The sequence below is a fragment of the Euleptes europaea genome, chromosome 2, assembly GCF_029931775.1.
Source record: "Euleptes europaea isolate rEulEur1 chromosome 2, rEulEur1.hap1, whole genome shotgun sequence".
Taxonomy (NCBI): Eukaryota; Metazoa; Chordata; class Lepidosauria; order Squamata; family Sphaerodactylidae; genus Euleptes; species Euleptes europaea.
Window position 1 is genome coordinate 88,994,337 of NC_079313.1, and position 16,041 is coordinate 89,010,377.

At 42.9% G+C, this 16,041-nt stretch overlaps 1 protein-coding gene across 4 annotated transcripts in view; it reads right to left on the minus strand.

Moving 5' to 3' along the window:
- PLEKHA6 (pleckstrin homology domain containing A6) overlaps positions 1–16,041 on the minus strand; it is a 222,328-nt gene that overhangs the window by 61,339 nt on the left and 144,948 nt on the right. For all 4 annotated transcript variants that reach the window (XM_056845637.1, XM_056845636.1, XM_056845635.1 and 1 more), the window contains exons 2-6: positions 10,029–10,109; positions 9,503–9,617; positions 8,583–8,687; positions 7,917–7,989; positions 5,338–5,438 (exon numbers count right to left, since the gene is read on the minus strand). In XM_056845637.1, coding sequence (XP_056701615.1) covers positions 5,338–5,438; positions 7,917–7,989; positions 8,583–8,687; positions 9,503–9,604 — 381 coding nt within the window. In that variant the 5' untranslated portion in view covers positions 9,605–9,617; positions 10,029–10,109. The remainder of the gene's footprint in view (positions 1–5,337; positions 5,439–7,916; positions 7,990–8,582; positions 8,688–9,502; positions 9,618–10,028; positions 10,110–16,041) is intronic.

The window sequence follows — 16,041 nt, forward strand, 5'->3', positions numbered from 1 at the left end:
TAAAGTCCACTGAAGGGAATATATACATACATTCATTAATAAACATTGCCATTCATTTCATCATGTAGGAAAGGCTGATGTCCAAGCCCACAACACTTGCATCATTTGTACACCACTATGCACTTTTAGAGTACCTTGGCACTGTTTTATAGGCTGCCTGATCTTTTCCATTCCTACAGCTTTGGCTGCACTGGCAAAATCTTAGGCTATGGTAGAAAAACAACAACATGCCCTCACCACCAGATGAGGAACAGCTGTTCAGCTCTGCGCCACTTGCTCTCAAAACTAAGCTATAAGCCGCCTGCAAGCCTTAAGCTGTGCTGATGTTAGGACAGGGCTACACCCACAGCTGTTAGGATGTGATGCCAGGGGGTGTAGGAGGCCTGGCCTCCCCCGCCATTCCTTCCCTGTATGTGTGGCATCTTGTACTGCCTTTGAGTTTCTTCCTGGAGCTGGTGATTTTCTCTACCTTTTTAAAAAAGGAGAATCAAACTGGCTTACAATCGCCTTCCCTTCCTCTCCCCACAACAGACACCCTGTGAGGTAGGTGAGGCAGAGAGAGTTCGAACAGAACTGTGACTAGCCCAAGGTCACCCAGCTGGCCTCATGTGTAGGAGTGGAGAAACAAACCTGATTCACCAGATTAGATTCCACCGCTCTTAACCACTACACCAGCACAGAAGCAAGGAGGCAAGGGCTGCACCCACACATCACTGGAGATTGCATTATCATTGCACCTATAGCAGTTATGCACTTCCTTGATCACCTTGTCCACACAGGAGAATTTTTAAATGATTAGTACAATGCAACATTATCCAATGGCATGGCCAGGTTTCCCTTTGCGTCTGTGCTTGGGAGTGGCTATTCAGTCCTGCACTTATTTGCTGCGACTCAGCACATTATAGCATTGGGTCATAAGTAGCAGAAGATTTATTACGGTCTTTAAACCAGACATAAAATAAGTATGTACATAAAGTAAGTACAAAACTCTGGGAGTGTGGGTGGGTGTGAGCACATTAGCAAGTACTCAAGTTGCGAAAGTGTCTGTGCCAACTAAGTTACAGATAAAATGTCTGGGTAGATTGTGAAGGAGTGGCACCAACTGTACAGTGGTAACTCCGTGTTTCCTCATCAGGCACTTGCCAAGGTTGTTCATTCTCACAGGGGGAAATCCTACCTTTGCCCCATCTCCTGGTGTTTGCATTTCACAGCTTCATTCACTGCTCCTTTAGAGTCACACCCCTTGTGTGGAAATTTGACAAGTACAAACTAATTACGTGCTAAGCAAATTGCAATGTATTGCCTTTCTTTAACACTAGCGGAAACTAGTCAAAAAGGGAGATAGAAAAGGAGCCTCTCGCACATCTGACACTTAGGGCAACCTAATTATAGCATTGCCACAGGGGCCGCTCCGGAACAGTGTTGACTTTCCAAAGGTTGCTGTCTTTATTTAGAAGGAGAAGGAACAAGAATGCAAAACCAACAAAGAATCATTCTCCGTAAATGAGGAAATTGCTTCTACTCATGAGATTCCCAGTATGATTTCATTACTTCCTGGGTTCAAATTCTCACTCACCCATAAACGGCCTTTGGCAAGTCACTGTTCTTCTTAGTCTAACCTACTTTAAAGGTAAAGGCAGTCCCCTGTGCAAGCACCAGGTCATTACTGACCCATGGGGTGACATCACATCCCGATGTTTACTAGGCAGACTGTTTACTGGGTGATTTGTCATTGCCTTCCCCAGTCATCTACACTTTACCCCCGGCAGCAAGCTGGTTAGTAATTTTAACGACCTCGGAAGGATGGAAGGCTGAGTCAACCTTGAGCCGGCTACCTGAAACCGACTTCCATAGGGATCAAACTCGGGTTGTGTGCAGAACTTTTGACTGCAGTACTGCAGTTTATCACTCTGCCCCATGGGGCTCGCTAACCTACTTTACAGGAGATCAAACAGATGACTTTGGGTATGCTCCCCTGAGTTCACTGTAAGACTGGCCAGGTGTAAATGGGCTAACTAAATAAATCATTAATAAAAAGTGACAACTTCCCCCACACCCTTCACCACACCCAGTAATCTGGGGGATTAAAGAGTTTTACAAACATTCTCCAAGTTAATCTTTTCCTAGTATCCTGTGTGAGTGCTAATGCTGCTAACTAGCCTGGAGAAAAACGTCCTGTCCCTTTACTAGAGGCTTAATGTGGTAATGGCAGATGAATCTTTTCATGGCATTGAGGTAAATAATGTCCCATTAAGACTCTATTAAAGGGACAGGACATACATATGGCGACCCCTTTTGGGATTTTCATGGCAAGAGACTAACAGAGGTGGTTTGCCAGTGCCTTCCTCTGCACAGCAACCCTGGTCTTCCTTGGTGGTCTCCCATCCAAATACTAACCAGGGTTGACCCTGCTTAGCTTCTGAGATCTAACGAGATCAGGCTAGCCTGGTACTAACCCTTTAAAAGGAAAATAGGAGGCAAACGCTAGACAAACTCCCCTACTTTCCCCAATACTCAGTAATACCCTACCATGATTTTCACTTTTATAACAAACTCCTTGTTTGCAAGATGTGCACAAAACAGGCATTAAACTGTTTTTACAATTTAAAAACAGGGTGTTCAGCAGCAAGACCATCTCTTGCCTGACTGATCAGCTAATTACCATTGAGGAGTCAGTCAAGTTTTGATCAATGGGAGCAGGAAGTGCTACCTTGGCTCTTCATGTTTTATTGTGTGTAAAGGGTCGAGAAGACATGTTTTCCCTCAGACACCTAGGCTCAGAAAAAGCCTCAGAGTCCCTACAAGAAGCTCGAGGGACTGTAGTCAAGCATCTAGAAATAATGCACTTTAGCTGCTACTGCCTTCCCTTTTGGCCAGGCCTCCCTTCTTGGCCAGAAGCCAATGCCATTATTCAGAGGGTGTGAATAGCTCTTCCATACAGCTCTGCAGGGAAAACAGGGAGGTTACATAAGAAGGCAGAAATGCCAGTGGCAATTCTATGGCCAGTCTAAAGACCAACGGGAGTTGGTCTGCCAGGCTTCTGTAGCAGCACCGTTTCCAATGGGAAACAAAAAATGGACTCAAGAAGAAGAAGAGGAAGAGTTGGTTTTTATATGCCAACTTTCTCTACCACTTAAGGAAGAATCAAACCGGCTTACAATTACCTTCCCTTCCCCTCCCCACAACAGACACCGTGTGAGGTAGGTGAGGCTGAGAGAGTGCGACTAGCCACAAATCATGTTCATGCAGCTGATAACTTCGTTGCCTTGGTGTGATATCTGTGAACTGTAAGAACTAGACTACAGAGAGGGAGTGCCAAACTTTTACAACATGGCTATGTCTAAAATCTTGGAGAGGCTGAGGAAATGCTGTGTGTTAGTTTATATTAGAGAAAGAACATGAATGATTGAGTTTCTTACTTAAAAACACTTCTGTGCTGCCTTTCCACCCAAATAGGGTCCCCAATGCTGCAACCGTCAAACATTAAAGCATTTACACAATAAAAACATACAAATAGACATCACACCAAAAACCAGGATGGAGGCAAATAACAGTTATTGGGGGGTATGCCAAACAGAACAAAAAAGTCTTTGCCCACTTTTAGAGGGAGGCAGACAAATCTCCCTGGGGAGGGAATTCCAAAGTTTTGGCCTCATGACCAAGGCCCTTCCTTCAGTTGCCACCCATTTAGCCTCAGATAGTGGTGCACTCAAAGCAGGGTCTCCAAAGATGACCAGAGTGGATGGGTAAGTTCATATGGCAGAAGGCGGTTCTTAAGGTATGCTGGCTCTAAACAATATAGAGCTTTCAAGGTCAATACCAGAACCTTGAATTGGGACAAGAAAAAAACTGGGAACCAGTGTAGATGGAACAAGACTGGAGTAATATGGTTTCTACAACCCACTTCTGTCTACGTTCTAGCCACAGCATTCTGTACCAACTATAGCTTCTGGATAGCCTTCAAAGACAGTTCCACATACAATGCATTGCAGTAATCTAAGCTAGATGTTAACAGGGCATGCACTGCAATGGCAAGATTCCCTCCCCCTGAGAATTATGACTGGCATACTTAAATCACTGGGATGGCAATTGTACAGGAATCTTAAACATCTTCTAAGTGTTTTCTGTTTATGATGATGTCGGAATAGAGTCCCTAAGCAGACTTTTATGTCCTTGAGAATTTCAGTGCCTCCGTCCACCTGCTGCTAGTGGCCCAGTCTGAAACTTTGTCAACTGGGCTAACTTCAGCAACTCCACCCATTTCTAGAAGCCTCCAGAAGGCTGCAGACTGGTGATGCTATGCTGCAGGTTTCACTCCCCAGACTGATCTTACTGGCTCCTTGTTTCCTGTTCATTGCATCCCTTTTGTGTGCTACTATCGGGTTATTTCAAAGATGAATTTGTGGGATTGCATCTTTGAACACTCCTCCATGAAAACAACCTCTTTTCATATAGAACTACAATGATGCTGCAGAAAGAAAGCTAAGCTCATCCCTTCACCCTATCACATTTGTTTTCTCAGGCAGAAAGTATTTAACATGCAGAAACATTCAGACATGTGTCTCACACACCTGCTGTCTGAATGGGAACCATCATTATACCAACTGGCCCTCGTGGTCATGTTGCTTTCCATCCTGGGTTCCTCAGAATCCTCTCTGTGAAGCCTGGCCAATTGGAACATTGTAGTCCCATTTTTCCCCATCCTACCTTGGATTCCATCTGTTAGTTCACCTTGGCCCCAAATTTGAGTGGATGAATGATGTTTTGCAGATGTAGGTTTGTTTGTTTCACTATCATGCCGCTGATAAAGGCACAGGAGCCCTACCCCCAAAAAAGCTGGTGACCCTAGCTGAGGTGGTAGTTCATGTTGCTTGGATAATCACTTAAAAATTGACTTCCTGGTGCTAAAGCATCTTATTCTACTTATTTATTTATTTAGTACCTTTATATCCTGCTTAGCCAAATAGCTACTCAAGGCAGGTTACAAGCAGAGAATTTAACCCCTGCAGTAGAACTGTTACAAACAAGGTGATTCAGCTATTCCTGTTGCCCGATATTGGCCTAAACACTGACTTCAGGCCTTGGCACGCAGACCTCTGTGCAGTTTCCAGAAAACTGGCCACACCACAGGAAACTAAGAGCAGAAGCACAAGAATAGCGCAGCAGTGTTATCTCCTTAAGACTATTATTCTACCACACAGCTATAAGTAGACCTGGATTTGCACGCCCAAAGACCTCAACCACTGAACAAGAAAGAACACCATGCTACTTCAGTCATGTCAAGACCTCGACCACTGAACAAGAAAGAACACCGTGCTACTTCAGTCACATACTGACCTTAAAGGTGTATTTCCTGCTGATGTTATCTGATGGCTGGACAGCTGCCACCCGGAAGCTGAGAAGCGGGATGCTGCCCAATATGCTTTCCTCCTTCTCATCTGCATGAAGGAAGATAAGAGACAAAAGAATTAGGCATGCCTGCCTGCTAGCATCTCAGAGTTGTTGAGGTAGACCATCTCAGTCAACGTGCTCCTTCATCCCTGGTGCAGAGCAGGAAACAACCAAGGACGGCTAGATTCTCATTAGTGCCAAAATGAGGGACAGAGTCCTGAGATCAACAATTTCTACCTGTGGAAGACAACTCCTTTGTGTGCTTCTTATTCCCTGACTCAGACCGGCAAGCTCACTTACACACTCCAGCACGTATCAGTTACATTTATAGCTCACAATACTGCCCAGTTAATTATTCATGCTCACTCTCCAGCTACACTGCCAGAGAGAAGGCTCAAACAGAAAGCCTCTGAGAACTAAAGAATGTGAGGGATCCACGCACTGATAGAGAAAATGACACTTATGGAAAGTGCTTGCAACATGCCTCAAAAATATCAGGGGTACCAACCAAATAGGTTTAGCAGCCTTCCTAGTACTGGGTGCCATAATTTGGTATCGAGGATCATGAAAAGGAAAAATGATTGATGTTTGCTGATGTGGAGTTTGCTAAAATCTGGGTTCTTATTGTGCTTTCTGTAGATGTCTGAAGAACAGAATACGCCACACATGCAATAGATTGGAAGCCACCATCTTGCATGTGTTACCCTCAGTTTCTTCTTAGCCTCCCCTTTTTTTGCATGACCATTATCAGCCCTTCCCTCTAAAATTGGACTTGAATAAATCCTTTATTCAGGGAAGGAGGATTGACAGAATGTTGAGAGAGAGGGAGAGAAGGAATGCTGATGGCATTGGCAGGGAACTTACTCTGTGGGGCTGTTGAGAGAAAGTATCAAAGATCCCGGTCATTATTCCAAACAAATAAGGGTACAGCTGTCTCAAATGTGGCCACCAGAGACATTATAACATTTGCTACATATATACCTTTGTACAGTTTATAATTGCATGGCTGCCTGAGATGTTACCACAATGTAGAGGAAGAAAAAGATGCATAGTTACTAACAACCAAGCCAACAGCGCTGTACATCCTCTGGCTCTTGTATAACATTCTCTTTGAATTCAGTGCCATAAAATGCTATATTAATGATACCAGGAATATCAAAGGTTGTTTGCCTAGTGCAGGAATCTCAGACTCTCAATGCATTATAAAATGGGAGTCTTCATTGCTATCAGCCTTCAGAATCTCCTAGTGATTTTCCAGTTGTCCACAGGCACTTCTTCTAAAAGAAAAGTCAGCAAAGGCAACTAACTCTCAGATTCCACATAAAATTGCCTTGACCTATTAGCTAAGATTTGATTCTGAGATAGTCTGAGCAAACAGGCCAGCATGAAGGAGAATCTCTATAGAATAGTCCCAGGAGAAAAGACAGAAGGATGGACATACATATGAGTGGCAAAGGGAAAGAGTCCTCTCCCAAATGCTGAGGCTCACCCAGGGAATTATGCAGCCATCTTTGAAACAACTAGATAATATTGCTCCAAGGAATATTCTCATTGTGTAGATGTTCTCACTGTGTAGATGTTTTCACCACATGAGCACACTCTTTCTTCATTTTATAGTTGGACCATTACGTTCTTTCAGGAGTTAAAAAAAAAAAAGAAACTGGCTATTCATCAGGCAGCAATGGGGAAGGGTCATGGCTCAGTGGCAGAGCATCTCCTTGCCAAGCAAAAGGTCCCGGGTTCAGTCCTCAGCAACTCCAGTTAAAAGAGGATCAGGCAGTAGATGACGAGGGGAAAAACTTGACCAAAAATCCTGGAGGGCCACTGCTGGTGAGAGTAGACAATACTGACCTTGATAGACCAGTGGTCTGACTCAGTATAAGACAGCTCTTTGTGTTCAAATATCCCCCAAGAGCAAGTAGGAGAACACGTGTTTGCAAGTTCCAGATTCAATCCTTGCCATCTCCAGTTAAAGGATCACAGACAGCAACGTCCTTGGAGTGCTGCTGCCACCAGAACTGACAATATTTGAGCAAACAAACAATATGTTCAAATTGTGGTAGGCATCTTTCTGTCTGAACCAGTCTAGCATCCCATTTGTTTCCACCATAAATACCATTTAACCCTATTTAATGAAAGATCTCAGGCCACAGGTGTTTGAAAACCCTTTTTCTGCCCAAGAACCTGGAAAACACTCCCAGTCAGAATAGACAATGTGAGCAAGATGACGTGGTAGGAGACAGGTTCATATATTCCTGTATGTACTCCGAGGATTACCCTACCTCCATTTATTATGTATATATGGAGACATTGCTTGAAAGTATAATGACAGAAGAATGCTAAGAGAATGTAGCTTACTCCCATGGGGAAGAGAGGTCCAGAGACAATAATAGATGGAAAAGCTCCAGCTGTTGTGCTTGATTAGAGCTAAAGCATACATTCCTGAGTTTGTTTTGAATTTGTTCATGGGTACCTGGACTTCCTCTTAATGAATAATGTTTTCAGATCTTGGTTCTGCCACATACCTTTGTAGTAGAAGAGGCAGCGATCCACCAGCACAAACCAGCGCTTATTCCATTGCTTCACCCCTGAGCTGGCCTGAAAAGAGATATTAGAAAATGAATATTATATCATAATGCACAGCACTGCACACGATATACAGTCAGAGAAGTTCCAAAAAAGTTCCCATGAAAAAAGAGTACAGTCGATACAGATCCCTACAAAAGTGATAGAAAAGTGTAATTCTTCAGTTCCCTCCAGCAGATCACCAGAGAGGTGGCATATAAGCAGGGGACTTTCAGAGAAAACAATGCAATGGGGCCTTGGAAGTTACATGGAGAATTTATCAAGGTGAAAGGTGGATACAACGATGCCCAATATTTACAATTAGAATTCAGTGGGATATCCTGAGTAAGAGTCCACATGGGATCCAACTCAGTTTACTCTGGGTTTTTACATGGGAACCTTGAGGGGGGAAAGGCTGGGACAGAAGGATACTACTGGGTACCCAACAGCTCATTCCACAGTGTTGCAAAGAATATAATGTTGTGGAGGGGGAAATGGCATTGATCTGCATGAAACATCTCCTTAGCCATCTTCCAGACATAGGCTGGTTGTAATGTTCAAAGGAAAGGGGAAGTTTGGGAAGAAATGAGGTCATGTCACAACACAGGTGAAGATGGGAGCCTTACCTGCTTGAAGAGCCAGCCACTCTTGGTCACTGCAGCATTGGGATTCCTCTTCATGGAATTGGAGCGTTTCCCAAATGCAATCCCCTTCCTGGAGGAGCGTGAGGCCTTCAGAAAAATGACAGACAAAACGTTTTGGGAAACAGGTGATTCAACCTGTCTTCCCCCAAACAAACAGCCGCTAATGGAGAATCCTCCAGGCAATACAATTCCAGGAGGAACAATACAAGCAAGCATTGGTTTGGGTATATAACTTTTTTTAGGCAACTCCAACTAAACATGTTATTTATCTTTCCTGCTGCATTTAAACCAGCTTCTAGATGTATTGTTTTCCTCTACTGGGCAAGAGATTATGATTTTTAGCCCCCTTAAACCACAAGGAAAGGTGTAATATAAACATTTCAATAAATAAATAATAGAAGCTACTCATGTTAAGATTCCATTGCCAGCAAGATCCCTATGGATGGCCATTTTTATAACCTGCATTGGTTATGCTTATTGTAAAAAAAAAAAAAAGTCCCATATTTCAACTCACAATGGCAGGTCAGTACAGTTGTCCGAAGAAGGAGGAGAAGGAGTTGGTTTTTATATGCCGACTTTCTCTACCATTAAGGAAGAATCAAACTGGCTTATAATCACCTTCCCTTCCCCTCTCCACAACAGACACCTTGTGACATAGGTGGGGCTGAGAGAGCTCTAAGAGAGCTGTGACTAGACTAAGGTCACCCAGATGGATTCATGTGGAGGAGTGGAGAAACCAACCTGGTTCACCAGATTAGCATCCACCACTCATGTGGAGGAGTGGGGAATGAAACCCGGTTCTCCAGATTAGAATCCACCACTCCAAACCACTGCTCCAAACCACTGCTCATTATACACAGAAAAACAGAAATCAAGAGATCATATTATGCTGCTAAACATACCCGGCCATTGGGTCGTTCCTGAGAAGCCTCCGAAACCATGGTATGATTAGAAGATTCGCTATTGACTGGTGCCAGCCGCTTGCTGCCTGCTTTGTTTGACATGTTTGAGGCAGAACTAGAATGGAGAGAAGCAAGGTAAGATGGGTATTACTGAATGGTATTGTTCCAGCACCTGTATATCTTTTTGATAATATCATTGGGTGCACAATCTTAGGCATATTTTAATTTTATTTACATGTATAGTTCACTTTCCTCACTGAGACTCAAAGCAGATTACACAGCCAAGATTCACTGAAAGCAATGATCCAAACAGCTTCAATGGGATATGAATCTCTATCATGTGAATTCTCCTGTACACATATAAATTGCCTGTCTTTTGCTTTACAGCAAATCCCTGCTGTCCTCTCTTGAGCTACATTTGTGGGATAAATAGGATGTCACTGGCTTTCAGTTGGCTCCTTTCACTATAAACTTTCCCGAACCACAATTCTAGGCCCCAAGTGGCAGAGAACTAAAGAAAACCTACTTTTGCAGATCAAATTGGCTGTTTTCTTCTGGAATCTGGCCAGTCACTGGGTGAAGAAAAGTGTTCTGTCTTTCATTATGGCTGAGAAAACATAAAAAAGGGAAAAGAATAAGCTATGCATTAATTAGATGGCACGGGCTAATGCATACCATACCTATGGACCAAGAATTCAATATAGGTCACAGAGTTAAGGCTTCTTCCATTTTCCAAAAACCACACAGCATGTGTCACCATTTGGTAGCAGTAGATCTCAATGCCGGTGCCATCACCCAAGACAAGAAACTTCCTCTACTATATCCTTTCATGCATGCATAGTTTAAAGGGTTGGTAAAAAGAAATTACTTGATTAAAAGGAGAAGAGTTTCTCACCGTACTGCCTAAATGTATTCCATGAGTACACACACATATGATACTGCCTTCTATGAAGACAACCACTATCCACTCTGACAGGAGCTCTCCAGGGTATCAGGCAGAAAGAGGCCTTTCTACTGGAGATTCTTTGAGCTGAAGATGCTCTAAGATGCTCTCGGAGAAGGGGCCATGGGTCTCCTTCTCCGAGAAGAATGTAAGGGGGGAAAGGCTGATTTTTCACAGTGCTCCACAAATTTAATGTCTGTCTTGAAGCTTACATAGTCCTCTTTAGCACTGAAGCAATCAATTTTAGACAAAATTGGGTGGGTGGGTGAAGGAGATAACATAAGTCACCCTTGAATGATGGACAGGATCAAGCAATTGATAAATAAAATAAACAACTGGGTTTTAAGGGAGTGGAAAAGCTTTTCCTTTGCAGCATACAACATTATATATCAGCATACATCATTATATTTGTAAAGTTGTTATGCTATTGGTGCCAGACTGGGATTAGCACTAGCATAAGCATTGCTTCGAATGTATGTATGTATGTATGTATGTATGTATGGATGGATGGATGGATGGATGGATGGATGGATGGATGGATGGATGGATGGATGGATGGATGGATTGAAGGATCATTTTCAGAAGGCCTTCATCTAACACCTTAAAGCACCACCCAGAGTCTCTCAGCATCATGCAGACTTTCACACTATTCCTCTAATAATGACTGTGTAAAGCAAGGCAGGAATGTTCTATCTATTTCATACACGGGCAAATGAAGCTCAAAATAATTAATGACTTTAGCAGTGTCATGAGAAAAACTCTATAGCAAAGACAGGGATTATTAGTTCTACAACTCTGGCCAGCCCGTTTTTTACATTACATAGCAACAACCCCAGGTTTTATTCCATGTGCCGCAGAGTATTCTTTTTCTTGTACAAGTGTATCTATGTTACATGTTTGCCTGAAAACATCTGTTTGCTGTAGTCACATTATAAATTAAGTGCAAACTTTAAACACTTAGGTGAACACTTAAAATAACATATGAAGAGGTCTTCCATTTTTATCATCAAACCACTCATCAATACCAATATTATATTAATAATCTACATTAATAATGTTAATTAATAACTCTACCTAAACTAAATTATTCAAATTTTCAAAAAAGGGAGGAAGAATAACCCAGGAAACTACAGGCCAGTCAGTTTGACCTCTATCCCAGGGAAGATACTGGAGAAGATATTAAATCAATCAATCTGTGAGCATCTGAAGGACAACTTGGTGATCTGGGAAAACAGCATGAATTTGTCCTGAACAGGACCTGCCAGACCAACCTCGTTTCCTTCTTTGATCAAGTGGCAAGCTTACTGGATCGAGGGAATATGGTTGATGTTGTTTACCTGGATTTCAATAAGGCTTTTAATTAGATTCCCCATGATGTTCTAATGGGTAAACTAGAAGATTGTGGACTGGACCCTAGGATAGTTGGGTGGATAGGGAACTGGTTGCAGAACCGCACTCAAAGAGTAGTTGTCAATGGCATTTCATCTGATTGGAGAGAGGTGTCCAGTGGGGTGTCATGGGGTTCGGTTCTGAGCCCAGGACATTTCAATATTTTTATAAATGATCTGGATGAGGGTGTGGAGGGACTACTCATTAAATTTGCAGATGATGCCAAATTGGGAGGAGCAGCAAACACACCAGAAGATATAGAATTAAACGAGATCTGAAAGCACTGGAAAAGTGGGTGGATGTGAACGAGATGCAATTCAACAAAGATAAGTGCCAAGGTCTACACCTGGGTAACAAAAGTAAGGCACATGCATAATGGATGGGGGATACACTTCTGGGTAGCAGTGTGTGTAAACAAGATCTTGGGGTATGAATGGACTGTAAGTTAAATACTAGCAGCCAGTGTAATGTAGCGACAAAAAAAGCTAATGCGATCTTGGGGTGCATCAACAGAGGCATAACATCCAAATCGCAAGATGTCATAGTTCTGCTGTACACTACATTGGTTGGGACACACACAGAGTATTGTGTGCACTTCTGGAGACCTTACTTCAAAAAGGATGTGGACAGAATGGAGTGGATACAGAGGAGAGCGATGAGGATAATCGGGCCTGGAGACCAAGCCCTGTGAGGAAAGGCTGAGGGACTTGGGAATGTTTCATCTGGAGAAGAGGAGGTTAGGGGGGACATGATTGCTCTCTTTAAGTATTTGAAGGGCTGTCACTTAGAGGAGGGCAGGGAACTGTTCCTGTTGGTAGCAAAGAATAGGACTCGCAATAATAGGTTTAAATTGTGGGCAGAAAGGTACCAGCTGGATATTAGGAAACATTTTTTTACAGTAAGAGTTGTTCGACAGTGGAATCAGCTCCCTAGGGAGGTGGTGAGCTCCCCCACACTGGCAGTCTTTAAGCAGAGGCTGGACAAGCACTTGTCAGGGATGCTCTAGGCTGATCCTGCATTAAGCAGGGGGTTGGTCTAGATGGCCTATATGGCCCCTTCCAACTCTATGATTCTATGATTCTACCTACAGTGAAATCCTAAGCAATTAAAATCCTACTCAAGTCTACTTAATGAGGCTTACTCCCAGGAACGTTTTTTTAGCAGTGCACTGTTAATCCTCTAACATTTTCCAAACACATGTTGTGGTATGCAACTTAATTGGTTATTGCAACAGTCTACATGGGCCATTTGTCGTATCTGCCAAATTCTAATTAAATATTATTTCTTTATGTCCTGGATCTGTCCTGGATTTCCAGTGCCTGGTATATGTCAGGCTCTTCATTTTAACCATAGGCTGTTACATTACTGTTCAATGCCTGATGATCATAGCCACTTAATAGCAAGTAGCAAAAATGTTTGCACTTCCTGCCCCCCATGTACATATCCATGATGGAAATTTCATTCTGTTATGCTTAGCTTAGAAATAGGAATGTAATATACACACCAAGGCTTCACCCCATGATTGTTCTCTAAAATATGCTACATGCTGCTTCCCAGGAAGCAAAGAAGTATATATATTTATACAGGAGTTAGGTATAACTGCTTAGTTTTAACAAGTTGTCACAGCATCAAGCAACCCTGCCATTAGCTTCTTCAGTGTCAAGCTCTGTGGAGTTTTTCGTATTGATCTGGTTTCACCTGATAAATAAACAGCATCTACATGAATGGCTTATCCTGAAAAGAAACATACTATGGAAACTTCCAAATACCTTGTGCCGATAAACCCTTTGAGAAGAAGAAGAGGAGTTGGTTTTTATACCTCGCTTTTCCCTACCTGATCCGGTGCTTGCACAGGGTAGTACCTTTACCTTTTTTCTCTACTATAAGGAGGCTCAAAGCGGCTTACAATCACCTTTCCCCCCCACCACACACACACACACAACAGGCCCCTTGTGAGGCAGGTGGGGCTGAGAGAGTTCGGAGAGAACTGTGACTAGCCCAAAGTCACCTAGCAAGCTTCATGTGGAGGAGCAGGGAATTAAACCCAGTTCTCCAGATTAGAGTCTGCCACTCTTAACCACTACACTATGCTGGCTTTGTTAAAACATACTGTTAGAACATACAAAATACAGCAGCATGTCAATAGTGTAGCCAAAGATGACTTGAGCTTTCAGAAGGTGCCTTTTCTCATTCCATAAGGATATCAACTGCACTGTTAACAGTCAGACAAAGGTTTTCAGGTTCCTAATTCCTTGTTCACAAATAGGCACCTTATAGTGCAATCCTATGCAGAGTTTCTCTGGTCCAAATCCTTTGAACTCTATGGGCTTAGACAGGGGTAACTCGGCATAGAACCACACTGCTCATTTCAGAAGAGAGCATCTGTAATTTCTGAAAGCCCCATGAGAACTGCAGTTCACAGATAAGATACATTCATGCCAACCTTTGTTCCTCTGTTTGTCCCAAGGAACATTGAGTAAGAAAATGATACCTTCTGCAGGGCTAGCAAGAGCCAATCTACATTGAATGCAGGTGGGAAAATGCTGGATAATATCTCTTCAGATTGCAGGTAGAAGGAGGGTCATTTTCAAGGTTCCCCATGTAAACACTTTATGCATGTAGTAAGCTCAGAGAGAAAAGTTTAGTTCAGCTCCATCCCTGATGTGCTAATTTACTACTTGTGGGGAATGTTTTTTTAAAAAACCGAAGGAAGCACTCAAAACAATCTAAGACTGAAGTGGAACAGTCCAGAAGTCTGTTATCTGATTCTGCATACTATGTAGAACAGCTCTCAGTGTGAACCACAGACATCTACAACAGGTCTAACTATGAGCTTTTTGTTCTTGTACGAATGCTGTTGCAGCAAACTGGCTATAAAAGAAAATATTAAATTACAGAAGCCAAAATAAATTAAAGTAGCAGAGTTCTGGGATGTGCTTTCCAGACACAGGCTTTAATTAGAACAAATTGTGTTATCTTGGCCTACAGGGTTTCATTACTTCTCTGCCTGTTCATAAAATGTGGGTTTCCCCCCCCCCCATAGCAGGGAAAAATAAGACCCTCCTTTCTGTTCTCCCTTCAGTCAGCACAGATCTCTTTATCCCTGCCATGAACAGAAAGTACACACCACAAACCGGATGTGTTAATTGTGAAAGTTAAAAAAAAAACAGTTTACTTGTCATGTGTGCATGAGGGGGAGAGAGAGAGAGAGAGAGAGAGAGAGAGAGAGAGATTCTACCCAATGCAACACACATGAAACCCCAAGATTCATCATGACTTATTCACATGCATGACTTGACAGGTGCATAGTCTTGGAAAGACAACTAGCTGCATTGATTAGGGGGAGTAATTTGGCCCATGGCTCAAATATATAATTTTTCATGGTCTTTAATCCCACACAACCTCCTTGATACCACAAATCATCTGTTCACCCTCAGTCCAAAAGTAGGACTACACTTAATCCATACAGTTAAACTGCGAGTGCTCTTAGGCACTGAGAGAAGATGCAGATGTCCTTCAACCATAGTGCTTCTCCAATCCCTTCATCAACTTGCCTTTCCCACCCTCCACAGCAACTAGGCTTCGGTTTTGCGCTAATGCTGAACAGTCAGGAGAGTGGACCAGAGGACCAGGGAAGACATCACACAGGAAATGCAGCAGCTCATGTTCTTTGGGTGACTAGTCTGAGACAGATACCATCTCAGAACAAAGACCTGGCCATCAAACACCACAGAACAAATACACTAGAGAAAGTTTCCTGCAAAGCAGTCAGCTAGTCTTGATAACTTAAGTAAAAGAAGCAAAATCACCCCCAGATGCTACAGGAATGGAAAACAACACCAGAGACTTCAGGCTGTGTATGCGTGCGCGCATGCACCACTGAGTCACAGATGACTTATGGCGACCCTGTAGGCTTCTCAAGGCAAGAGATGTTAAGAGTTGGTTTGCCATTGCCTGCCTCTGCGTCATGCCCCTGGTATTCCTTGGAGGTCTCCCATCCAAATTCTAACCAGAGCCAACCCTGCTTAGCTTCTGAGATCTGACAAGATCAGGCCAGCCTGTGGTTATCCAGTTCAGGGCCAATTTAGTATGTGGGAAAATCTCCTCCCAATCCCAAACAAGTGCATTAAACAGGCTTGGGTCAAATTAGACATGAGTGACAGATCTATGATTAGACTCTCCTGTTAATCAATAATTAACCCTGCAG